The sequence below is a fragment of the Rhinolophus sinicus genome, chromosome 16 (genome assembly GCF_057876585.1).
Source record: "Rhinolophus sinicus isolate RSI-liver-muscle chromosome 16, RSI-T2T, whole genome shotgun sequence".
Taxonomy (NCBI): Eukaryota; Metazoa; Chordata; class Mammalia; order Chiroptera; family Rhinolophidae; genus Rhinolophus; species Rhinolophus sinicus.
In genome coordinates, this window is record NC_142516.1 from 52,974,207 (window position 1) to 53,001,382 (window position 27,176).

At 34.0% G+C, this 27,176-nt stretch overlaps 1 protein-coding gene across 4 annotated transcripts in view; it reads right to left on the bottom strand.

The window, feature by feature from the left end:
* BRD10 (bromodomain containing 10) overlaps positions 1-27,176 on the bottom strand; it is an 82,372-nt gene that overhangs the window by 38,577 nt on the left and 16,619 nt on the right. For 3 of the 4 annotated variants that reach the window (XM_019727149.3, XM_019727148.3, XM_019727147.3), the window contains exons 2-3: positions 19,025-19,225; positions 3,697-5,114 (exon numbers count right to left, since the gene is read on the bottom strand). In XM_019727149.3, the coding sequence (XP_019582708.3) occupies positions 3,697-5,114; positions 19,025-19,225 (1,619 nt within the window). The remainder of the gene's footprint in view (positions 1-3,696; positions 5,115-19,024; positions 19,226-27,176) is intronic. The other variant, XM_074330454.2, reaches the window with a different exon arrangement.

Sequence of the window (27,176 nt, forward strand, 5' to 3'; positions counted from 1 at the left end):
AGTAACATTCCTCCCTCCAAAACAATACACTAAATTTTCATACAATGACTAGATATTAGGTTGGTGCAAAAATAATTGCGGTTTAAAAAAGGTTTAAAAAAAATTGCAAAAATCGCAATTACTTTTGCACCAACCTAATAATTACAACATCAAGAGGTCAAGATCAATGATTCCAAGGCTGGCCATAAATTCAACTTCTAGTGACAAATATAGTTTCCAATTTTAAGTAATAAACACTGCTCTCCATAATAAATACTGTAACAAATGTAGTACCTTGTAACACAAACTAATGGTCTCAAAATTATTAGTCAATGGTTTTTCCAAGATTTATATTAAGTAAACTTTTCACTATTACAGGAAACTCTGCCTTTCTAGAAAATTGACTTAGCCTGAAAATCAACTCTATGATGACTAGATACACGTTAAATATAAGTTTAACCCCATTTTTTTGGTAACTGGTGTATAAATATTTTCTAATCTTTCTACTCTGTGTAAGGTAATGCTTGCCTTCTGAAGCGCACTTTCATCGACAACTTACTATCCTTTCGAATTTACTGCTATAGAAATTATTAAATTTAATTTCAATCAAGGCTAAGAAAAGAATGTTACAGAATAGAGGGGAGACAATCACCAAAATAAGCTAGACACAAATGCAACTGTTATGACTAAATCTTATAAATAAGTATTATGAAGAATTATCTGATGCTGTTAAGTACAAAAAATGAGGAAAATTCTGATGTTTTCCTGTTTCATGTTTCCAAGAGTAAAGAACAGGCTAAAAATGAATTCAAAATTCAAAAAGCAGAAAGAAAACTCCAATTCTGAACAATGGATAAAAATGCTTAGAAGTTGCAAAGCTGCCTCAAAGTGCACTAAAATTATCAAATCACTTTCAATCAATTTGTCTTTGTGCCTTCTACTAAAAATTCATCCCCCATCACAATAAAAAGGCTTACTAAATTTGGAGAACTCCACCAAAAAGAAATCCTGTAGTGATCAACATAAAAGGGCCCTGATTAACTACATATAGAATTTAGTCCACCCTAAGTTAAGGTTCATAAATCAGTCATGGATGACACAGCTTATACCAAAGTATATTCTGCAGAATACTATTACTTGAAGAAAAAACTCTACGTTCAAATAAATTTGAAAAATACTAGGTTAAAGAAAACTCAACAGTTTTCGTCAAGACTTTCCAGAGTCCTTAATGTTCAGGCCCAGAATCACTTGTCCACAATTCTAAAGTCCAAAAGATTCTGAAGTTTAAAAAAATAATTTATATGGTAGCAAAACCTGACCTGAGCAAAACCTGACCTGAGCTTTATAGTCCTCCCTTCATTTAATCTGACTATTCAACACTTTTCTGTAGAAATTATGTTTGATTACAGGGAATGCACGAAGCTACAGAAGGATGTTACTTAATAAACACTATATACATAATGCCCTTCTAAAATCGAAGATTTCTGAATTCCCAAACGAATCTGTTACAAGAATTTGGTAAAATGTATTGTGAACCTGTAATGATGCACAATGTGAATCTATAAGAGGAGTATTTCCCAAAGCTGTGACTATGGAGCTCACTTTTTAAAAGAGTGAGAAAGGAAATACTGGATTAGGGTACGCTCCAAACTGACTACATATAAAAGGCCACAGTATCTCATACCTAATAAAGGAGCCCAGGGCAAAGCCTCAGAAAGATGAAGCCTCAGAAAGACGAGTGTACTGAAAATGATGTAAAACAAATGTTTTGTTGTTATAACATTTTATGTAACACTGTAGTAACAGAAAGGAGTTTAGTATCTGATGCATCTGATGAAGAAAGAGAATTGGCCTCTGCTTACCCAGCATAACAAGGGAGAAACTGTCCTTGCCACATCCAAGTATTTCTGTCATTAAAGACTGACTTTCTAAAATTTGCTCTGAAGATAACAATGAGTAAGTCTATAGGCAAGTGCATTATTTTCTTCTATTTCATGCCTGTAAGCCTTCACTCAACTGAACAGGCACAGAGAGGGTACATAAGTACTTGCTGAATTTGCTTCTGAGTTTTTTCATTCACTTGTCTAGTATTGGACATGAAAATCCCATTAATTTTCTCTGATCTACGTTCTGAACTTCCATTTAAAAAATGTAGCAACACTTTATTTCCTTACAATATAAATTCCTTTAAATCCAATCCTTAGCAGTTAATATTTTTTTCAGCTACTGGTACAGTCTGTATAGGAGCTATATCAATACTATTTTATTTTATAAACTACTTTAAGTCATATTTACCTTTTAACACATGAATAGTAGGTTATAAATAAACACTTAATAAAAGTAAGTAACAATGGTATTAATAAAACAATATTACATATTTTATATTTTAGAATTGGAAAACTTTTCAAATTTAAAAACATTATTTAATATTTTAGAGGTTAACATTTCAAAGAGAACTTGCCAAATGAATCAAACTGAATTTATATAGCCTAATGAATGGCTTGTAAAATTTAAAAGGCTCACTTCTGAAAGTTTCTTTAAAAACTTGTAGCTTTTCATTGTTTGGATCAATGTGGACCACTTTGCAATTTTCAGTTCAACAAATTAAGCCTATTCTTGATGGAAAATTTTATACTTCTTTATCAATGATACATTACATATACATTTAAAAATACATTCAATTGTATTTAATGATATAATAACTAAGGTAGAATAGCAACTACATCAGCTAAAAATAATTCACTCCCTCATTTGCCAACTTATTGTCAAATCTTAATCATTTTTGTTACTATTGAGGGAAGAAATAAAAACTGAAATCTGCAGATAATGATGATAAACCACAACTCATTTTTAATAAGCAATTCAAGTTTTTCCCAATCAGGCAACTTTTATTAGGGTTAATAAAGTTAATCATCAGTTTTTTATCTCACCTATCCTCTCAATAAATGAAACATTTAAAGTGATTAAAAGTCAAAGAATAGGAAAAGCAAAGCACCTGAGTAATTAAAAACCAGAGCGACCAACCACTGAACACTTTACTTACAGGATTTTTTGTTTTTATTGTTTAAGCAGGCTTGTGACAAATATATTGGGTATGTAAATTTGGTGTAAGACAAGCTTACAAATCCTTTAAAAAAATGATTCATGTCTTATTTGTTATAATTCTTTCCTTAGATTTCACAACATTTTTCTGGATATGAAAATATATACTGAAAACAGAGTGCTGGGAAAATAATATGATGTGAGAAAAAAACTGAGACCCAGAAAGATAATCTGAATTGCCTTGGTTTAAGAAGCTCGTTGCTATGAACTTTAGTCCTCAGAATGCTTTTTCCTGATAGTGTTTTTTCATTGCATTGTACTGCCCTTACCCAGGGTAAAAACCAAAAACAACAACAACAAAAAAACCTACTTCTCATCAGTGATGGAAAGCATCACTTCTGGAGAAACTGGTCCAAAGAAACGTAAAAACATAACGTCCAAAGACTTGCAACCGAGAATTAAATTCAAATGTACTGCACCAGTATTTTTCTGTTGGTAATAAAAAACCTCTTCTGCTCTGGGTTTTAATCACGGGGAATAATATAAAACTTGAGCCTTAAACACACACACACACACACACACCACTTCATTCTGTTCATCAGAGCCTTTCATGATGCTTAACTGAAAGAACTGAAGTATGCTAAACGTAATTCTCACCCATTTGTGTTGGCTTACCAGATTTGTGCTTCTTGTGTTTTGCTTTCTTTTTGATGATCAATAACTTATTCTGTATCTCAGGTTTGTAAGACTTGAATGCAAGAGAATGAAGACCTTCACGCTTTCTCTGTAAGTTTTCATTCAAAACATCTTTCAATTTCTTTTTTTTCTTTTTCTTCTTTTTTGCCCTCATTTTAGTTAGTTTGAGTTTCTTGTGGCTCTGCAGTGACTGCTCTAATAGAATATCCCTTACAACTTTGTGGCAGTTAATTTCTGGATGATCACTGTGACTTCCATTTACATGTATTTGGCAAGATTTTAGAGCATTTTCTTTGAAAGAACTGGGTTCAGGTTTCACTCTGGAAGCTTCACCGTATCTTTCCTGCTTTTCTATAAACCGTATTTCCCCTGGACTGAGAGGCTCTCCAAAGTCAGTAACTTCCCCTGGACTCCCTGGTTTCTCTAAATTTTCTTTACAACAATCAGTTTTTTTAATTTCGCAGGGCCTGCGAATTCTAATTTCACAATTGGATTTCACTTCCATTTCAAAAGAGATGTCATGATTATCCAAGTTCATTTTATCAGGGTAGCAAGTTGGATCAAAATTAATTTCTTGCTCTTTCTTGAAGGAAGAGGGCAAGCTTTCTCTACCACACTTATGCTCTCCATTACTTGTACTAAAATAGTCACACTTGAATTTCTCCAGTTTAATCCGAGGTACTCTTTGTATTTTAATGGGTGGAATTGGAAATTCTGGGGCCTGAAAAGGTCTCTGCTTGTAAATCCGTACATCTGCACCACAGAACTGTGGAAAATGTACGTAAGCATTCTCCAAATAATCATAACCAAGGATAACTTCCCTGCATTCATGAATAGGCTGTCCAAGTACAGCATCTTGAACTTCTTTTTGTGTTTCATACACAAAGTCACAAAGACCCTTAAGTAACCATACTTTCTGGTGGAAAGATAGTTCGTGAAAAGGTTTTTCTTCCAATGGATTAACTCCTCCAAGAACTTTAAAAAACTGAGGACACAACCCAAGTTTTTCAGCACAGTTATTGGGATTTTCAGTCTGTCCTACAGCAGTGTACCACTGCTGTACTTTCTGTCTCAGTGCTGCTTCCCAGGTCCTATAAGGCAAAGTAGGTTTTCGATGTAAGGTAGGTCTGCGATGAGGAGGACTTAATAGAGAAGTCATTATTTTAGATAGGAAAGCATTACACTGAGGCATCAGAAGACAACGTTCCAATTCGTAAAAGACTATTTCTGGCAAATTTAGAATTTGCTGAGCTAAACAAAGGAAATGACCGATAGCTGGAATTTCCCACATGGTCTCCATACAAGTTGGAGCTGCTTGAGCTAGAAGTTTTCTTTCCCATTCTTCAACTTCCTTTTGACTAGCTTCTTCTGCTTCTTTTCTTTCCTGCTCCCGAAGCCTAAAGAAAATTTAACAAAATACACTATTATTGCTTAGAGTAGAGAATATCATAAAATACTACATTTTAAGTATGTCATAGTATTTATCTTCTGTCAACAAGGCAACTGGCTGTTCCAGTTTTCAACATCAGTACAAAATGTCCCAGTAGATGTACCACTATTTTTTTTCAGAAGAAAATATACACATTTAACTTGACCATGGGTTTTGATAGATTATCACTGACAATATTGCCACTTAAAGTAAATTCTTCAACTTATAATGTGCATCAACTTCAAAATAAATGAAAAAAATTTCAAAGCCTGTTTAATAAACAAAAGCACACTTTAGTGCTTTCTAGAAGTAATGTGACCTCATATAGGAGTTGTAAAGATGTTTACATTGTTTGATCCCATAATTCCATTCCTAGAAAATTAAACTAAGAAAATAATTCAATAGAGGCAAAAAGTTATGTGTCTGTCAGTGTTAACTGGAGTTTTGTCATATAACAAAAACAAAACTATAAAGAAGTTGTGGGCCGGCCTGGAGGCTCAGGCGGTTACAGCTCCATGCTCCTAACTTCGAAGGCTGCCGGTTCAATTCCCACATGGGCCAGTGGGCTCTCAACCACAAGATTGCCATTTCAATTCCTCGAGTCCCGCAAGGGATGGTGGGCAGCGCCCCCTGCAACTAAGATTGAACACGGCACCTTGAGCTGAGCTGCCAATGAATTCCCAGATGGCTCAGTTGGTTGGAGCGTGTCCTCTCAATCACAAGGTTGCCGATTGACTCGAGCAAGGGATGGTGGGCTGTGCCCCCTGCAACTAGCAACGGCAACTGGACCAGGAGCTGAGCTGCACCCTCCACAACTAAGACTGAAAGGACAACTTGAAGCTGAATGGCACCCTCCACCACTAAGATTGAAAGGGCAACAACTTGACTTGGAAGAAAAGGCCTGGAAGTACACACTGTTCCCCAATAAAGTCCTGTTCCCCTCCCCCAATAAAATCTTTAAAAAAAAAGAAAAGAAGTTGTATTCCACAACTGGCAAATAAGCTGGCTATATTATGTAGCCTTAAAAATTGAAATTACAAATATCATATATAAACACAAAAATATAAGAACACAACATAGTACTTAACAAATAATAGCAATAATGAAAATATGCATACACTGAACAAGGACATGACAGTATTTCAAAAATAAATTATTCCTAGGTTGATGGGATTATGGGTGTTTTGTCCCCCTTAAAAATTTCTTTACTGACACTGCAACAAAATCTTCTTAATTAAAACAATTTAAATTAGATGAAAAGAAAGAAACAAATCTTTGTGATCTTGTATTAGGCAATGTGTTCTTAGATATGACACCAAAAGCACAGGCAATAAAAGAAAAAATAGAGAAAATTTTTGCAAATCATATATAAGAAACTTCTATGTAGAAAATATAAGGAACGCTATAACTAAATAATGAAAGGACAAATAACCTGATTAAAAAATGGGCAAAGGGTCTGAATAGACACTTCTCTTAAGATATACAAATAAGCACATGAAGAGATGCTCAACATTGTTACGCAGACAGAAAGGTAAATCAAACCCACAGTAAGATACCAATTCATACCCATTAAGATAACTAAAAGAGAGAACCACAAGTATTGGTAAAAAGGTAGAGAAATTGGAAACTTCATACACTGGAAAGGATACAGCTGCTTTAGAAAACACTCTAGCAGTTCCTTAGAAGGTTAAACAGCATTATCATGTGAGCCAGCAATTCTACTCCTAGGTATGTACACCAAAGAAATGAAAATTTATGTCCACACAAAACAACTGTACATGAATGTTCATAGCTGTATTATTCATAACAGCCAAAGAATGGAAACAGCCCAAATGTCTATCAACTCCTGAATGGATAAATAAAATGTGGCATATCCATATAACAGAAAATTACTTGGCAATAAAACAAATGAAGAGCTGATACATGCTACAATATGGATTAACCTTGAAAACATGATACTAAGTGAAAGAAGCCATCCACAAAAGACCACATATATTGTATAATTCATTTCCATTTATATAAAATGTCCAGAATCTATAGAGACGGAAAGTAGATTAGTGCTTTCCTAGAATTGGGGAGGTCAGGGAAAATGGGGAATCCCAGTTAACAATCTTGCTTTTTGGGGTGATGCAATGTTCTAAATTTGACTGCGGTGATGATTGCACAACTCTGAATATACTAACAACAACTGAAACTACACTCTAAGTAGGTGAACTGTATGGTGTACGAATTTTACTTCAATAAAGCTGTATAAAAAAGAAAATAAAAGTTTTGGATGAGAAATTAGAATAACAACAAAGGAGGGAAAAATGTAGTAATTTATCTTACTTTTGCTTTTTCAAGAGTGAGAACACTCCTTCTAGAAAAGATGTATGAAAACATTGAAATGTGACTAATTCTGGGCTCTAAGTGAAAACTGAAGTATGTCTGACAGCCGCTATTTTTCTGTACTATCATATTGCACTTTGTTAAAACAAATACACAGTAAGAACATTATTTTAGCAGTATTAGGATTTTTTTTTTTAAGCCTACTTTTACATTTTTAGCTGACAGGTCACACTCTTAACTCCTTGCTATTACAGATATAACAAAATTATCTGATCAAATAATGTTAGTTCATTAAAAAAATTAATAAACTCATTTATGATTTGGCACTTACGTATATTAATCACATTTAAACATCCAAATAATGCTAGATATTCTTAATAAAATTTGTTTCTGAAATGTGCTTATAGTTTTAAAAAGTTTTAATTTTTTACTGAATGGGCGTGGTGGTGGGCTGACAGAATCTGGCTTCCCCAATACAAAGCTGGGACTCCAAAAGCCCACATAATCAGTAGGAGTGTGTACTAGAAACAACACTTCCTTTCCCCGTCCCCAACTAGGGGACTGCAAGGAAAATTATCTTCACAATAGGAGTGGTGAATGGAAAAAAATAATTAAAATCTGTCCTAAGATTTTATAACTACAAACTGACTCTCATGTGGATTTTAATTCCTCCAGTCACAAATCCCAGGGTGCTCAGAAAAACATCACTAAGAAATGTGTTTAATGTGATCTCATGCCCAAACTGTTGTCAGAAAAAATATCAAATCTATAAAGGAAAGAAACTTATACTTAGATCTTCAGAAACTCCCACTGATACAGTGACAAGTTCATAGTCAAATATAACAAAATATAAAAGGAAATAAGGTACTATGAGGTGCAGGAAAAAAACATGGCCCCCCAAAAACTACAGATATAGAAATTATAGGACATGGACGATACAATACTTAGTGAAAAGAAATTGAAAACATGGGTAAAGTCAAGGAGAGTATAAAAAATTTTTTTAGAAAGACAGAGCAGTAGTTTTCTATTGTTATTTTTTAAAGTGTATTTTTCCAGGACCCATCAGCTCCAAGTCAAATAGTTGTTTCAATCTACTGTGTTTCCCCCAAAATAAGACCTAGCCGGACCATCAGCTCTAATACATCTTTTGGAGCAGAAATAAATATAAGACCCGGTATTATATTACATTAAATTACATGATATATTATATTATACGAGGTCTTATATTAAAATAAGACCAGGTCTTATATTAATTTTTGCTCCAAAAGACACATTAGAGCTGATAGTCCGGCTAGGTCCTATTTTCAGAGAAACACGGCACTGGGTGAAAAAAATACTAACAGAAGCTGTGCCTAAGGTTATTTTGGTCATGTATAACTTAGTAGGAATATTTCTAATGAGCTTTACAAAAAAAATTATGTTTTAAAATATCTTAATATTAATGTTACTACTTTTTAAAACTTTTATTGAATGATTACCATGTGTGAGGATGCAAAAAGGTGAAGCTCTTTAAGAAAACATATATAGGAGCTTTAATCCAAAATAATCCATTAATTCAGGAACCAAAACAATGTATGCAAATTAGTAGCATGAAAAATGAAAGACATTTATTTATATTTTCTAGAGTGACTAATACATGATATTGTATTTTAGGAAAACCAACCATGCATTTTTTTTTTTTAATTAAATTTACTGGGGTGACAATTGTTAGTAAAATTACATAGATTTCAGGTGTACAATTCTGTATTACATCATCCCAACCATGCATATTAAGTGTTCAGTCAAGCTTCCTACGTAGCTGCCAACGAAAGAATTTCTTCTGATTAGTCAAAGCAGAAAAGGAATTTATTTAAAGATTAATAGGGAGCTTACATAAACTCTGTTAAGGATCAGAGAGCCAAATTTAGAAGATAGGAAGATTTAAATCCCAATTACACTTTGGGAGACTCTCCAGGAAAAACTAGACTGTTACCATTACTTGGCACCTCTGATACTAGGAACCTAGAAAAACCAGAAGCTCCCACCACCACTTGTATCAAAACACACACTCCCCTGCCCAAGACTGCCACCTCATGTAGCTCCCAAGCAATTTCAAGTGTGAAGAATATGACTGGCCATATGCCTCTATTTTAGCTGTGTTGAGGGTATAAGGATATAAATTTTCTGGCTTCTACTTTGGGAAGTAAAACTTATGAGAAGTCACCAAAATGTACGGAAGATGTTCAAAAATGTTGGGTGGTTACAAACGATGAATGTGTACTTCATTAAGTCACTTTGTTACTTAATGTTATGGAGAATTTGAAAATAAATCACTTAATCATACATCATAGTTTCATTTCACAAAAATATAGAAAACATTTTTGTTTTAACTCCAGTGATTTCCAAATCAATAAAATACCAATAACTTTATACAAATATATGAAACAAGAGTATAAAAAACATATACACTATTTCTGGTATCCAGTTGGCAAAAAAGCATGGTTAACAGATCCAATATTTTGTGTGTGTGTGTGTACACACACATGTGCAAATACACACACATCATTTTTTTATTTTTTTTTTTAAGGAGGGCGCAGCTCACTGTGGCCCATGCGGGGATCGAACCGGCAACCTTGGTATTACTAACACCATGCTCTAACCAACTGAGCTAACCGGCTACCCCGAGATCCAATATTTTTTTCAGAGCTGGTGCTCTAACCAACTGAGCCATCTGGCCGCCCCGAGAGCCAATATTTTTAATGCAGCTAAAGTAAACTTTAATGATTAAAACTGCTAATAATGTCATATTTCAGATTAACAGAAATTTATTTGATGAGAGCTAACATTTAATTTTAACCAATTTTATTGTTTAAATTATCTAAAATGTATTATATACTTTCCTGCTTATTAAACAAGGTATATAAAATACAATTTTTCCTTAATGGCTCAAGGTCACCATTATAAACAGAACACAGTAGTTATAAGTACCTTAAAAACTGTTTCAGCAACTATAAATTAATCAGCCCTTTCATTCCGTTTCCCCAGAACTTTGACTTGTAAGTTGCTGTCTCCTAATCAACAGTGCCTCTGCATACCAATCGGCTTCAAGATCACTTGCTGTCCTATCAGCATTTACCTGAAGATGGTCAGACTATGAAGCCATACTCAATATTTATTCCTCTTTGTTCAACATGCATCATCTGTCATCTCCTTTGCATTGGTTTCCAATGCTGTCCAAATAAAGATAGTAATAGAGGAATGCCAGGATTTTGGATTTTTACCATGTGATATAAGAAACCATTATTTGTTATGGCATATACTGTACAACAAGGAAAACTACTGTATAAAAGTTAAAATATGGAGTGGGGACTCCCTTCCTTTAACTGGAACTGAGCACAAATCAGAGACCTAACTGTTGGACTTAACAGATTAAAAAAAAATTTTACTTTTAATATGTATTAGAATTGTTCAGCTTGCTGTCAATGTGGATTTCTGATATAAAAGTTGTTTTAAAATACTTGGGTTGGAAACTTTATCTTCTTACCTCTTGTGCCAAAGGTTTTAATGAAAAAAAAAAAAAAAAAAAACCTATGCCCAGGGCTAAGGCAAAACTACAGTAATCAATTTTATGATCTTTGCACTCTTCCCTGTCTTCCAATATGACCTTTCCTTATGATGATTTCAAAGTCCCTTTCTAGACCTAATTTTACACTATCAGTAATCTCTACTAGCTTCTGACTAACTCTTGACAGAATATTATATTGATAGAATTTCAGGTATCATGATATGGGACGGTAATTGTAAAGAGGAAGGGAGTCTTTGTTTAGCAGTCCCATGTATTTACTGCTTAAACGTCACACTTTCCTTCTGAGGACTCAAAAGAAATCTTGGGATAGGCTTAAAAGACATTTAAAACACTCTGCCTGTTGCACATTACAAATTTTAATACTTCTTCTTATAATTTTCAATTATAAAAGAAAAGCATGCTTACTTTAGAAAATTTAGAAAACAGGTTAAAAATCCCACCAATCTTGATGTATTTTACAGGTGTTCTTATGTGAACTCTAAATTTGTATGCACATAAAGTTAATCTTTTATGTGGCACTGAAGAGAGGAAAAGCAAGCCACTGTAGCTACGATAACAAAAATGAGGGAAAGATTATGAGATTACAGAGGTACGATGAGGCCAAAAAATGAAAGCAGGGTCTTATAAATTACACTTAGTCATTAAAGTTTTTTGTGTGTGCAGCTGACTCATGAACAACACAGGTCTGAACTGCATGGGTCCACTAACATGAAATTTTTTTTTCAATAAACATATTGGAAAAATTTTTGGAGATTTTCTTACTACTGTGAAGCTTGTACTGATTACATGAGGCTACCATAAAGCAATCATATTGCTGTTTCTTCATTATTAATGCATAAATCATTATACCTGTAAACAAATATGAATTTCTTTTTCACATTATCTTTTCATTTTTGATGTCTAATGTTAGTAATATACAGTGTTTTGTATATAAGACAATACTGATATAGGTACTGATAGACAATTCGTCTTATAAACAGATGACATAATTTACAATATTAGTACATTACAGTAAATGTGTTTCCTCTTACGATTTTTTCTCTAGCTTATTTTATTATAAGAATACAGTCTATAATGTATATAACACACAAAATATGTGTTAACCAATGGTTTATGTTATTGTCAACAGTAGGCTATTAGTAAAGTTTTGGGGGAGTCAAAAGTTTTATGTGGATTTTCGACTGTGCGGAGGGTCAGCACTCCTAACCCCTGTTGTTCAAGGGTCAACTGTACTTGCTTTGTTTTAGGTATATGGTAGGTAATGGAATAGGTAAGTGGCATGATCAAATTTACATCTGGAAAAGTTCATTCCAGCTTTAATGTGAAAAAAAGACTGGAATGAGGCAAGCATTGACATTTAAACCAATTAAGAGAACAGTAGTCTACATGAGAGATGAAGGAACTGAATGGAGACAGAAAAGATAGAAGGAAGTGAAGTGGGCAGACTCAGGAGAGATTTAGGAAATAAAATTGTCAAGATTTGGAGATGGATTTGATTTATATGTGAGAAAAAGTAAGGTGTCATAGATGAATCCGTATATAACTAAGTAAGGTTCCTAAATTGCATAATCCAATAGACAATGGAGCCACTCACCAATATAGGGAACATTATAGTAGGATCAAGTTTCAAGAGGAAAGATCATCCTTTCATAGTAAATTTTAGATGTAATCAATTTGAAGAAGATATCTATAACCAAATCTTTTGTTTGCCTCCAGATCTACGCTCTGCCCTTCACTGTATATTTTATCTATATCAACAAGCAACCTTACTCACTAGATTTTTTTAGGTTCAGTCAAGGAGGGCTGGCAGGTGATCAGAGAAATTAGGGTAAAGTATTTATTCCACTGGCTCCCTCTCTGTGAGGTTGAATTGGGCTGTGTCCTTCAAAAGAAGGTATCATCTCAATACAGTCTCTTCTTTGTAACTTTCTCCTGGGTACCAGTAGCTACTCCCTCTAACTCGCCCTGGTTAACAGCCTTATCTCTTAATGTCCCGCTGTATGTATCCCAACCCCTTTGGAAATAAACCCTCTTTGGAATATCCTACTTTGAATGCACCACATATTTCCTGACAGATAAGAGACACTGACACTGACAGATAACACAGAGAACAAGTAGGCAATTAGATCTGAAACTTAGAGAAGTCTGGGCAAAAGGCATGGATCTATAAGTCTTCTGCATATAGGTGGTATGGACATGGATGAAATCACTCATGAAGAAAAGTATAACATGAGAAAAGAAGAGGCTCTTGGACAAAAATTTGAGATGTGGGTAGTTAAGAACCAGATAAAACTAAAATATTGGACAATGATGACATTTAAGATTGAGAAAGAGTGCCTGGAGTTAAAAAGTCTGAAAATTGATGTGTTGTTGGGAAGGAGGTACATTAAGTTTATTCTTTAAGTTAAGGATACATGACATTTTATTGGTATAATTTAGTACTTTATATAGAACCAATATGATGGTAACTACTTTATCAACATAACCTCAACTTTATCAATATAACAACTTTAAGACCACATTATGGTGATCAACATTCCCTAAAACATTAAAGAACTTGCCATGACCATAAGATACAAAGCAGACTGAATATATACACACACAGATACAAATGAGGTTGGACAATTAAGTTCATGAACTCATCCTAGAAAAAGTGCTACATACTTCATTGCTGAATATCCCTACAGTCACCTTCAAAGTACTCCCCTTGGGAAGCTATGCACTGATGCCAGTGCCTAGTCCACCCTTCAAAGCAATTTTGGAACTCTTTTTCTGGAATGGGCATCAGGACTGTCGTCGTATTACCCTCAATGTCCTGAATGTCATCCAAATGTCTTCAATATTTCCTTCATTTTCGGGTAAAGAAAGGAGTGCTTGGGGGCCAGATCATGTGAGTAGGGAGTTATTTGTTTACTGGTTAAAAAGTCCCTCACAGACATTGCCATGTGAGCTGGGGTCGTGATGCAAGAGCCATGAACTGTTGGCGAAAAGTTCAGGTCATCTAATTTTTTCACGCAGCCTTTTCCAGCACTTCCAAATAATAACTTGGTTAACTGTCCAGATAGTAAAATTCGTAATGAATAATCCCTCTGATACCAAAAAGGCTTAGCAATATTGTTGCAACAAGTTCGGGAACTTAATTGTCACATCTCCTATTACAGAAATGTACACTTGAAACCTATATAATTTTACTAACCATTGTCACCCAATAAATATATATATATGAAACCATGTTTTTTAGACACTGAATATCAAACAGTCAGAACTGTGATCCCCCAAAAAGTGAAAAAAGGTGATCCCTGTAATCACCTGGCTTTCTGACTAAAGGCAATTTCCACACTACAATAGCAGGGAAGGAAAACCCCAACAGTCCAGTGGAGTTGAGTTGAGGAGATGGAAATATGCACTGGGGCAGGATAAGGCACCTAGAAGTTGTAAGACAATTCCAAAAAGAAGGAAGCCGTGCAGGAAAAAGCTTCAGAAAGCTACAGAAGCATCCCCTTGAGACTTCTGAATAATAGCTCGTGACTGCGTAGAGTAAAACTTGACAAAGTTTGACAAGAATGGCCAGGAAATTGTAAACTCAGAGAGCTTACACACAATGGGGAGACTAGATGAAGTGGATAGTCCTCAGTCATCACCTGGGGGAATTCAGTGGAGACCCCCAAGAGGTCATACCTCATTAGTAGGGTTGAACTGGTAAAGGCTATTCCAGATCCACCCTAGAACAGTTTAAAACCTGGACTTGAAGGGATCATCAAATTGATCCAAATTCCCTGCAAGAACAAAGCCCAATCCCCTTAACTCAACAAGGTAACATTCACAGTGTCCAGTTCCCAATTAAGAAAACAAAAACACCGACTGTTCCAAGAAACAGAAAAATGTAACGTATAACCAGGAAAAATACCATTCAATTCAAAGACCTAGAAAAAACTAAGACCTAGCAGATAAAGGACATTAAAACATGAGCATAATGATGAGAAAAGAAGATATTAAAAAAAGAGCTAAATGTAACTTATAGAGTTGGAAAAATACAGTATCTGAAATAAAAAGATCCCTGGATTAGACACTGCAGAAGAGAAGAGTAAGCGTGAAAACTTATCACAGAGAGGAAGACTGAAAGCCTATAGCATAGATCAGAGAAGCAAAAAACCCTGAGCAAGATAATCAACACAAACATACATAAACTCAATCCCAAGCCAAAGGCACATTACAATCAAATTGCTGAAAATCAGTACGATAAAATCTTAAAAGCAATCAGAGAAATAAGATAAATTATGACTAGAGGAACAAAGATAAAGAGAACAGAAGACTTCCCTTCAAAAACTACATATGGTAAAATATGTCATGCTTAAAATACTGATAGGAAAAAAGAAAAACCAAAAAAATAAACAAAAACCTGTAAACCTAAAATCATTCTCCTTCAAAACATAAGGCAAAACAAAAACTTTTTCAGACCAAAAAAATAAAAGCTCAGAATTCATCACTGGCAGACCTACATAAGAAATGCTATAAGAAGTTCTTTAGGCAATAGAAAAATGACAACAGACAGCATTATGGATTAATACAAAGGAAGGCAGAAAATGTTGGGAAGGGTAAAGGTATAGATAAATATAAAATACTTTTTCTCCTCGATCTTAAATTTCTTCAAAAGGTAACTTTAAAACATACACAATAACAGTTTATTGGGTTTATAACACAAGTAGAAGTAAAATGTATGACAACAGCGTAAAAGATGGGAAAGGTAAATAGAAGCATCCCATAAAGTGGTACAATATTCGAAGTTAACTGTGATTAGGTTAAGCACATCTTGTAAACCCTAGAGAAGCCACTAAAAAAAATTCAAATAATGATGTATAGCTAATAAGCCAATAGTGAAAATAAAATGCAACATTAAAAAATGTTACAAATATTATCAGGGATAAAAAGGGACATTCATAACAATAAGAAAGAAGTCAATCCATCAAAAAAAACAAAAACAAAAAACCCTAAGAATCATAAATATGTATGCATCCAATATCAAAGTTTCAAACTACCTGAAGCAAAATCTTTCAAACTCAAGAGTAGAAATAGACAAAAGTTTTTTGATTTTCACTATACTAAAATCAATTGTATTTCTATATATTAACAACAAAAAATTATAAACTGATTTTAAAAGTAATTTACAATTGCATTGAAAACATGAAATATGTAGGGACAAAGTAAACTAATATGTGGAAAATGTGTACACTGAAAACTATAAAACACTGCTGAGAGAAATTAAATAATTATCTTGAAATAAACTGATAAATTCCACTCAATCTCAATCAAAACTCCCTCAAGCTTTTGGTTTGTTTTTGTTTTTTTTTGTATGAATCAACAGTATGATTCTGAAGTCACACAGAAATACAAAACTCCTAGTATAGCCCAACAATTTTGGGAAAAAAACACACCAGAAAGTAAAACACAAAGTTGGAAGATTCATATTATCAAATTTCAAGGCTTTCTATAAGGCTATAGTAATCAAGTCAATATAGTATTAGCATAAAGACTCACCTATAGATAAATGGAACAGAAGTCCAGAAAGACTCACAAATATACGTTCAACTGATTTTCAACAAAGATGCAAAAGTAATATAGTGATGAAAGAACAGTTTTTTTCAACAAATGATACTGGAACAACTGGCTATCCATACAGGAGAAAAATAAACTTTTATCCTTACTTCAAACCACATGGAAAAATTAATTTCAAATGGATTATAGGCCTAACCATAAAAAAATAAAACTTAGAAATTTCTGGGGAAATAAAAAGGAAAAAAAAATCTTCATAACCTTGAGTAAGCTAAGATTTCTTAGATCACAGAAAGCCCAAAACATTTAAAAATAAATAAATAAAACTCAAAGCTAGTATTTTCTCTTCCTCAAAAAACACTGAAAATGAAAAGGCAGGCCTTGGACTGGAAGAAAACATCTGCAATGCATACACCTATATGACAAAGAACTTCCATCCAGAGTATATAAAAGAACTGTTATGTGTTTCCCCGAAAATAATACCTAGCTGGCCAATCAGCTCTAATGAGTCTTTTGGAGCAAAAATTAATATAAGACCTGGTCTTATTTTACTATAAGATTGGGTCTAATATAACATATAATTAATATAATGTAATATAATATAAAATACCTGGTCTTATATGAATTTTTGTTCCAAAAGATGCATTACAGCTGATTGTCTGGCTAGGTCTTATTTTCGAGGAAACATAGTAAAATTACAGGGAATCTTGATTATACATGTTTAATTTCTTTAAAAATTGCTCAGTAGTGAGTACATGGGCCTTTATTATAATTTTATTTATTCTTTGATCCATGCTTAAAAGACTTAAAAAAGAAAAAGTAAACACTGTACACAAAGAGAACTTAATTCATATTACTCCATTACATTATCATAGTCACTAAGACATTTAATGAAAGATTTCCCCCCATGTTTTATTCACTTATGGACACACAAAAATATATGTAAAATTGGAGAAAAGAAAAGATGTAGTCATATTTGTATTTTCCTATTAGCCATTCCTTCTTGGATGCTTAATGCTGTCTCATCACTTCAAACAAATTATTAAAAACCAGAGTTCACTGATCTCTCCCCACACCACAGACTCAAGCTCTTCTTTGTTCTTTGCTGGTTCCATCATCTTACAAGTTACAAGAATAGCATATTGCTTAAGAGCACAAGTTCTAGAGCCAAACTGCCTGTGTTCAAATCTTGACTACCACTCAAAAATTGCCTGTCCTTGGTCAAGTTTAATCTCTCTGTGCCTCAAAATAAATGTTGAATCCATATAAGGTGCTTAAGAGCTAAGCCTGGCAAATAGTCATACTCAATAAATGTTACTTAATCTTTTTTTAAATCTTCTTATTGCTATTATCACTATTATTACAACTACATCCTGACTCATCTTTTGTTTCTTCCTTGTTCCTCCTATATCAAGGAAGGTACTAAGTCCTAACGATTGTTCCTAGGACAATGACCTCTCCATATTTCTGGACTCCAGTAGTGGAAGCCTACCCAGACTACTTATAGCCTTCTTCCCACAAGACTTCCTTTTCTTTAATTTCTCGCCATTCTACTCTATTACAAACTATTACCAGATTAACCTTTATTCCTTTCCATTAAATCCCCTTTGCTATAGCACAAGTACGAAATGCTAAAGTATTTTACAGTGGGTTCTCAATTATAAAAACTGTGGTGGTATAAAGTCTCAAGGTTGAGTGTTAATCCTACAAATATCAAAGCAAGCTATATTTATTACTATGAGAGGAGCAACAATATATTATAAATTGCCTTTTAGTAGCATTAGCAGTTCCCTATTACATCAACAATCATTCCTGACATAGTTTAAGACTTGATTTAGTATAAAAATTAGCAGTCTCTTTTGAGTGCTCACTTACCTGTTTGGACTCTAGTCTCTTTTGTCTTAAGTAATAAGTATCATCAATCTATGTTCCCAGACCCTAGAAGGTTAACACTAATTGAGCAAAACATTCGTTCCTGACGAACCCCAAGTAAGCATAGTTATCTGGGAAATTAATATCACTGGAGGAACTCGCAGAGGTGAACCTATGTGTCATTTTAAATTATGTAATCTATGGAGTTTCTCCTAATTTTAAAGGTCTATGAGTCTATTCTAAAGCTATACAAATCTATATACAATTCCTCTAACTTAAAATTAATAATTCATTTGAAAGAAAATCTAGAAAACATTCTGAAATCTTTTATAAAAAGTATTTTTGTATTGCTTCAAAATAATTTGGTTTAAAAACTGTATTTTTAAACAAATTCATGGTGATATTTCATTATAAATTCATACTTAGGTAACAAGGCATTTTGGAACACTACTAAAACGGGCCCAGAAATTTGATACGGGCACAACAAAGTTACACAGCTACTCTTTGAAAAGTAGTTCCTGGAAATTTGAACAACATGAACTTAATTTTTTTTTAACATTTACCTTTTTTCTTCTTTTGCTCTCAGCTGTTCTTCCTGTCTCAAAACTTGAACCATTATAGATTCAAAAACTCCACTTGTCAAGCCTGCCAAACTTCGAGTTGTTGACCGACGCCTTGTTGAAGTACATGCAGTTCCCTTCTCATCCTCCAATCCATAATAGCCTCTAGATGTAACTGCTATCGTTGTCTTTTCTCTCAAGTGCCTTGGAGAAGAATAAGTCAATTCACAAGGTCAAACCTTCTGGGTAAGCAACAGACCCCCTTAACCAGCATCTTAAGAAGAATCCCTTTTGCTAACTATATAAACCTTACTTAGCTATGCTCCAGATTTTTACCATCCTGACATATTTTATAATTTTCATGTCACAAAATCAGTCTGAGTGATAGTCCCTTCCCTACATTTAAAAAAATATAAAACTGAAGCATTAAAATTAAGGATTAAAGCACTATCTCTTTAATGGAAAAAAAGTTTACTGTTTGCAAAATTAAATGTAGCTTATCTTCACATCTCTTCATGTATTTCATACTACCTACCTATCATTGGTATGTGAAAATGTACAATAATACAAAAAGATTTGGGGACAGAAAATTTATGATAAACACTGAAGAAATTATAAACATGTGTACATATTCAATGGAATACTACTCAGCTAAAATAAAAGATGAAACACTGCCATTTGTGACAACATGGATGGATCTTGAAAATATTATGCTAAGTGAAACAAATCAGATGGAAAAAAGTCAAGAACCATATGACTTTACTCATATGTGGTTATCTAAAACTGAAAGTGACAAATGAACAAGACAAACAAACAAAAACTCATAGACACATACAACAGTATGGTGGTTACCAGAGGAAAGGGAGGTGAAAAAGGGTAAAGGGGGTCAAATATAGGATGACAGATAAGACTTGACTTTGAGTGGTGAACACATAATGCAATATACATAAAATGTATTACAGAATTGCACACTTGAAACCTATATAATTTTATTAACCAATGTTACCCAAATAAATAAAACTAAAAAAACATTAAAAATAAAAAATATATAAATGAAGCATTAAAATATATAATTAAGTTGTAAGCATTACACTATATAATTGTAAATTTGGAAACCTGATTAAACTATAAAAAGAATCTAAGAATCTAGATTTCCTCTTCAAACTCACCACAACTATTTGTCTCCCTGTTCTATATTTTATTAATACAGTAAGCTACTAATCTGATATTTAAAGATATTGATGAAAAAGTTTCTCAGCAATTTGCTTTATCATCCATAAATCCCCTTAGTGAATTTGAAATAACTGATTAAAACCACTTACATTGTAAAAAGAAACATTACATTAAACTTTATGAAGTATTTAAGTCTAGACTAAAAACTGACTTCTGAATTTGTATCTGTATTAATTGTAAAAAGCACCAAGGAAAATATCTGCTCTTCTACCTTTGTAAAATATACCACAGCCTCTGAAGCTTTTGTATGTGTTGTTGTTTCCACAATGGCAAAATCAAGTCAATACTCAAAGTAAGTATTCAATGTGCTGGATAAGAATCTATATAAATTAAAAGTTGACCTTGTAGTTGTATTTTCCTGCTTTCCTATAGATTTTAATATAAAATAGGCTAAATGTTCACCAGAACATAAACCTTTATAGCATGAAATACAACCAAACGCCTGTCCATCTTGGACTATGTCCACAGTGGTTTACTACTCTTAGAATAACTTTGTAACAATCTTACACAAATGGTGTGATTGCACGGTTCTATTGAACTGTGCTCTATCATGTGTTTTCTCTGTTATAAGGAGATATTTTGACTAATACAGCTTTAAGGCATGAACTTTAAAATGGTTTGCCAGTACTTCTGAAGAATTTGGGCTAATCTAACCATACTCTTCAGGCTGTGATTCTTTTATGCACAAAAACATTACATCTGTATGATGTAAATTGGGCTGGGAGTAAGGAGCGTAGGTCTAAAGAAAATAAGATGACTGGCAATAACGGATACTAAATGGATATATCATCCTTGGGTTCATTTTAGGAAACGGTTTTGACTGGTGAACTAGGTCTGTAATTTTAATTACTTCCTCATCAATACTAATAGAAGAGAACATTAATAAACAATATTACATTGAACATGATAGCATCTCAAGAGGTCACAGTGTATGTAGAATATTGGCAATAAGGAGAGTTGAGGGAAATAGTAAGTCATATGGCTAAATTGTTACATAAACAAGCCAGAAACTCAATTTTACCCTTAACTTCAGTCTCGTAAGTAGAGAAGATGAAATTATAAATTATTTTTAATAGTATTTTCTCAGAAAAAGACCACAGAGGAATGAATATCCTTTATTACTCATCAGAAATAAAAATTTATAAGCTTTGATACTTATCGTTCATAATTAAAAAACAAAAAAGAAAACTATGATGTTTCTCTCAAATCAACAAAGATTAAAAGACTGATATTTTTTTAAAAAGACTCATATTACTCAGTGTTGGAGCAGGTCTAAAGAAAGAAAAATTCTCATTTTACATTAGTGAGTGTGTAAAATTGGCACAGCCTTTTTAGAAGTCAATTTGGTAATAATCATGAAGACTTAACTTGCATATATCCTTTTACCTATCATGCACCTAGGAATTTACCCTATTAGACACAACATGGAGCAATTACACACACACACACACACACACACACACACACACACACAGTGTTTGTTATTTAAAAAGAACAACCTAGAAATAAACATCCTTTGATATGAGACAGATCAAATAAGGTAATGTACCGAAAACATGAAACAGCATCCACCCATTAAAAGAAATTAGGTAAATTGATATGTACTCATTATAAAAGACATCCATATTATACTGCTAAATATAAAAAAGAAGTTTCTGAACTATATCTTTTTAACCCAAAAGGAATTATATACAAGTATATATATAAACATACATACTGCACTGAGTAGTGTGTGTACTTGTGTACATGTACGAGTTCAAATTCTCCCCTAGACTATTGCACTCTCTTCATGACAGGTCTCCTGAGTTCTACTGTGATCTCTCTACAGTCTATTCTTCATGCAGTGACCCTGGCAATCCTTTTATAAGGCAATCAGATCATGTCATTCCCTGCTCTGTCTCCTCCAAAGCCTTCCAGGCTACTTAAAATATAATCCTAAATTCTGAAGGCCTACAAGACCTAGTGTGACATGGCCCTCATCTACCTTTCCAGACCTCATTGTCTACCACTCTGCCCTTAGCTTTTTGTATCCTGGCCACAAAAGTGTCCTTGTTATTCTCAGTCACACCAACAACTACTTTGCACCTCATCTTCCTCTTGGAAGGCCTTCTTCCCCCAGATTTTTGTATGGCTAGGAACCATCACTTCACTCACATCTCTGTTCAAATGCCAGCTTATCTGTGAGGACTTCCTTAACTGGTATAGGATCCCCAGTCACTCTCTATTCCCTAACCCTGGTTTTCTTTTCTTCATATTATCACTACATTGAATTATATAATTATGTATTTATTTGGTAATTAAATTAATTAAATCTCCCCACAAAAATGAATGATCCGGAAGGATATGGACTTTGTTTTGTTAATAGCTATTATCTTCACAGCCTTGTGTGTGTGTGTGTGTGTGTGTGTGTGTGTGTATTTGTACACATGGTATTTGGATGGATACAAGCCAAGCTGTTTATTTTTCATTTTAAATTTACAAGCATAATTAAAGTCGAAAATTCTAGTCATCTATTTTGTCCATAGTAAAAAATTCCTAAGTAAACATCTGTTACTAACTACTTGAGTTTCATTTATCGGGGAATAAAATGCAGTGTCTCACCTTCAAATAAGAATTGTCAGATAATTAATCAATGATCAAATAATACACTAAAATAACTCTCCCTTTCTAAAAATTCAAGGTTTTTCCTGCATATTAGGAAAATTATGTCATGAAATCAGTCTGCTAGCAGTTTGAAAATAATAGACTGCTACCTATAAGCAGGAGCTCTGCAATAATTATGGTTGACTCACTGAGTTTTATAGTTACCCTTTCTTTTCCTTTATTTCCCCCCACAAAGCATGAATGGTCTTTTCTGTGTTGTTAATACATTCCAAATATGAGAATTCAGAGACTCAGTTCTGTCTGAAATTATTAAAATAAGTATTAAGAAGGAAGTGAACTGATAGTAAGCTCTACTTATGGTTAACATATGGACTAACACTGGCCCCCTACTAAAAGCAGATGTTTGGAAAGTTTTCCACTATTATTTAATTTTGTTGTTGTTGTTATCAAAACAATGATGTAAATGTGTCACTTATAAAAACTGAATCTGTACAACTAAAACTTGGAGACAGAATTCTCTAATCTGCTTTAAAATATTCTAAGTAGTTTCAGTCACTTTTAAAAATCCATTTACTTAAAAAATATTAAAATGCAAGTATAATCCTCAGGGTGCTGGCAAGAAAGAATACTAAAAAGGAAGTGATGTTTAATGAAGAGACTATTTACAAATGTACAGGCAAAGTTAAGGGAAACTATGAAGGGATGGTGAAGCACTCCTGGGCTAGCCAGGAAGCTACCATCATTGTAGGCCCAATAGAGGAAGGAGAGGCAATAGTTACTGGAACTAAAAGAGCTGTGATTGTAGAAGAGCATCACACAGTGATTGAGCACTTACTGACAACCTGCAGTCTAGCAAAGAAAAGGCTGTTAGAATAAATATCCCTACCGCTCTGTCCTCCTGTCAGTGCCTCCAATTGACTGACTCCACCCAGAAATCACAGGACAAGGCAGACTAGTTGATGCAGTCCTTAGAAATCAGCCTCCTGGGGCCCAGAGCACAGTGCACAACGGTGCAGAATGGATTTGAAAGGGCAAATGAAGGTTATGCAGCACAGCAGAACCTTAATATTAGTTTTCAGAAGCAACTAACTGAAATTAGGAAAGACAGAACTTTTACTGGTAGATTTCAACAAAAAGTTCTGCACATTTGCTTGATAAGGATCATGATGTAGTCAGCCCAACCTGCAACAAATGCGCTTCTTCAATGTGAGTTTATGTATCTTCATGAATTGAGAACTACAACAGTCAGTAAAACCAAGTACCAAAATAAACCTAACTTAAAACAAGCCTTTCAAATAGCTCTAACAGCCAAGTATTAAACCAAGATTTTCAAAACTAATGAAATACCACAAGCCCTCACTAAAACTGTTTGTAATATTAAAATTTAAAAATTACTTTAAAATATGCTTATTCTCACATTTTAAGTATCTAGTTTAATGTTTTATGTTTTACAATATATAAAACATAATAGTACATAATAAGTATCTATATAGGATTGATTTATAAATAAATATGCATACATTGGGGGTACATACTAAATTTTTTCTGCTTAGAAGCCAGATAATTAAAGTTTGGAAACGTCTGCTCTCATCTGCAGCTATATACTGGATACCCAAAAAAGATTTTGGGGAAAAAAAAAAAGTCTTCATTCCTACAAAATAAAAAAAAGCATTTATCACAGACTATTAAACTTATTTCCTACTTGATCCTCTTTACCTTTTATTCTCCCTGTTGTTACTCTTATTTCCCCTACATTTTTAACTCATCATCACCCAGACCTCCAATTCCATATTTGATTCCTTCATTTGCTCTAACATAATTCAGTCTCTTTCAGTTATTCATATAGATAACTAGTTGGTACTCATTATACGAGTACATGACTTACCTCTTCTCTTATCTCATCTCCCTTAACCAATTATCTTTCTGGCTCAGGCACCCAACGGTTCTCTTGCATCTCATCCAAAAGCTCCTATACCTCCACTACTAAGCACTGTAGGAAAAAGTCCACCTGTAATGTTGTCTAACTGTAACCTACACTGGGCTCAATCCTGGCTAAGATGATTTCTTTGAAGGAAGTCAACTCCCTCATTGGTTCTCCATAACAGCAATTTCAAATGCCATCATTATTTAAAAGCTTTACCCCACCACCCATCATCACTTACAGTTGAGTTTGCCTACCACTTATTTCATAGAGAAAATGGTAGTTTTTAAGAGCTCCATTAACCTAATGTTTCTCTAAAAACAAAATTATCTGAATCCAAACAAAACTATCTGAATGCAACTTTAAGTTGCTGTGAAAAATGTGCCTCCAATCCTCTTATCAAAAACGTATCCACTATATTGGCTCACGCGATTGGAGCTCCATGCTCCTAACTCCGAAGGCTGCCGGTTCGATTCCCACATGGGCCAGTGGGCATCTCAACCACAAGGTTGCGGTTCAACTCCTTGAGTCCCGCAAGGGATGGTGGGCTCTGCCCCCTGCAACTAAGATTGAACACGGCACCTTGAGCTGAGCTGCCTCCCAGATGGCTCAGTTGGTTGGAGCGCGGGCTCTCAACCACAAGGTTGCCAGTTCAATTCCTCAAGTCCCGCAAGGGATGGTGGGCAGCGCCCCCTGCAACTAAGATTGAACACGGCACCTTGAGCTGAGCTGCCGCTGAGCTCCCAGATGGCTCAGTTGGTTGGAGTGCGATCTCTCAACCACAAGGTTGCCGGTTCGACTCCCGCAAGCGATGGTGGGCTGTGCCCCTGCAACTAGCAACGGCAACTGGACCTGGAGCTGAGCTGCGCCCTCTACAACTAAGACTGAAAGGACAACAACTTGAAGCTGAATGGCACCCTCCACAACTAAGACTGAAAGGACAATGACTTGAAAAAAAAGTCCTGGAAGTACACACTGTTCCCCCAATAAAGTTTGTTCCCCTTCCCCAATAAAATTTAAAAACATAAACAAAAACAAAACTTATCCACTATAGATTTTCAGAATTTGTATTTCATTAATTATCTTCTGCATCTTCAACATGGACCTGCTAACTGCCTTTAGCATATAAACATATCTAAGTTTATATTAACAACAAACCATTCCCCTTGAAAAGAGGATCCAAACTGCTGGTCTGTCACCTTTCATTTACACCTTAATCTGATATTTTGCATGCATCTCCTCTACTGAAACCTGTCTTCACAAATGATCTCCTGGTTATGAAATGTAAATGATATTTTTCAATTCTCTTTACTCAATCTCTCTATACCACCTGATTAGTCTTTTGTCAAGAACTTGAACTGAACATTGCAGAAAGAACAGCTTTGGATCAGTAAGAAAGGAAAAGAAATACTAATTAAGAAAAACATATTCAAATTCATTCAAAATTTACTGAGTGACAGGGATTCAACAATGAACATGATGACAGTTTGTATATGCGGAATGAAAGTACAAAAATAAAAAATGACTTTGATATTACTATATTCAGGTTGAAACAATGGTGATACCATTGGGGGGAAAATGTGAAAGTTCAAAAGAAAAACAGAAAATTGGGAAGCAGATCTGGGTTAGAAATATGTAGTTTTTTCCATTTTGAGATAATAGTTGCACAACAAACTGGAAAAGTTCTATGGACTGAAAAATGAAACTAAAACAAAAGGAAAGCTTCAAGATATTGATTTGAGAGTCTTAGTGATCAAGTCTTAATTAAAACTAAATGATCTCTCCACAGAGAAATAAATATAGGGAGATAAGATCTAAAGGCATAACTTTAGGGATTATCCACAGTTACAAGGGAAAACACAGTCAAAGAAGGGGAAGACTCAAAAAATAAGAAATAGTTTAAGAAATAGCACAACAGAGGACAAAGGGGAAAAGTTTTAGGTACTAAGTGATCTAAACAATTAAATTTTCCAGATATATGGAGAAAGAACTAAGTAAAGCCAAGGATTAAGATGACATTCATTAGTAAAATTCAAGAAGGCAATTTTAATAAGGATATAATTGCAAAGGTCTTTATATGTTTAAAAAAACTTTTCAAGGCCTTTGTTCATATCTGACGGGGTACCAAATAAATGACTCAATTCCCCCAAAGAAGACTGAAGACCATCATAATTATTAAAAAAAAATTTTTTTTTGCTTAGAATAAGTTTCCATTTCTTGATTTTGTCTTTCTAATTTAGGCACAAAGGTAAATGTAAAGTTTTTAATTACATAGAAATGGTATTTGAAAAGTGCCTTAACAATCTCAACAACCTCAATAAGCATTTTTAATAAATTAGGACTGCTCTGCTGAACATCTTACCACCACAACTATTCCTCACCATACGCAATCAGGAG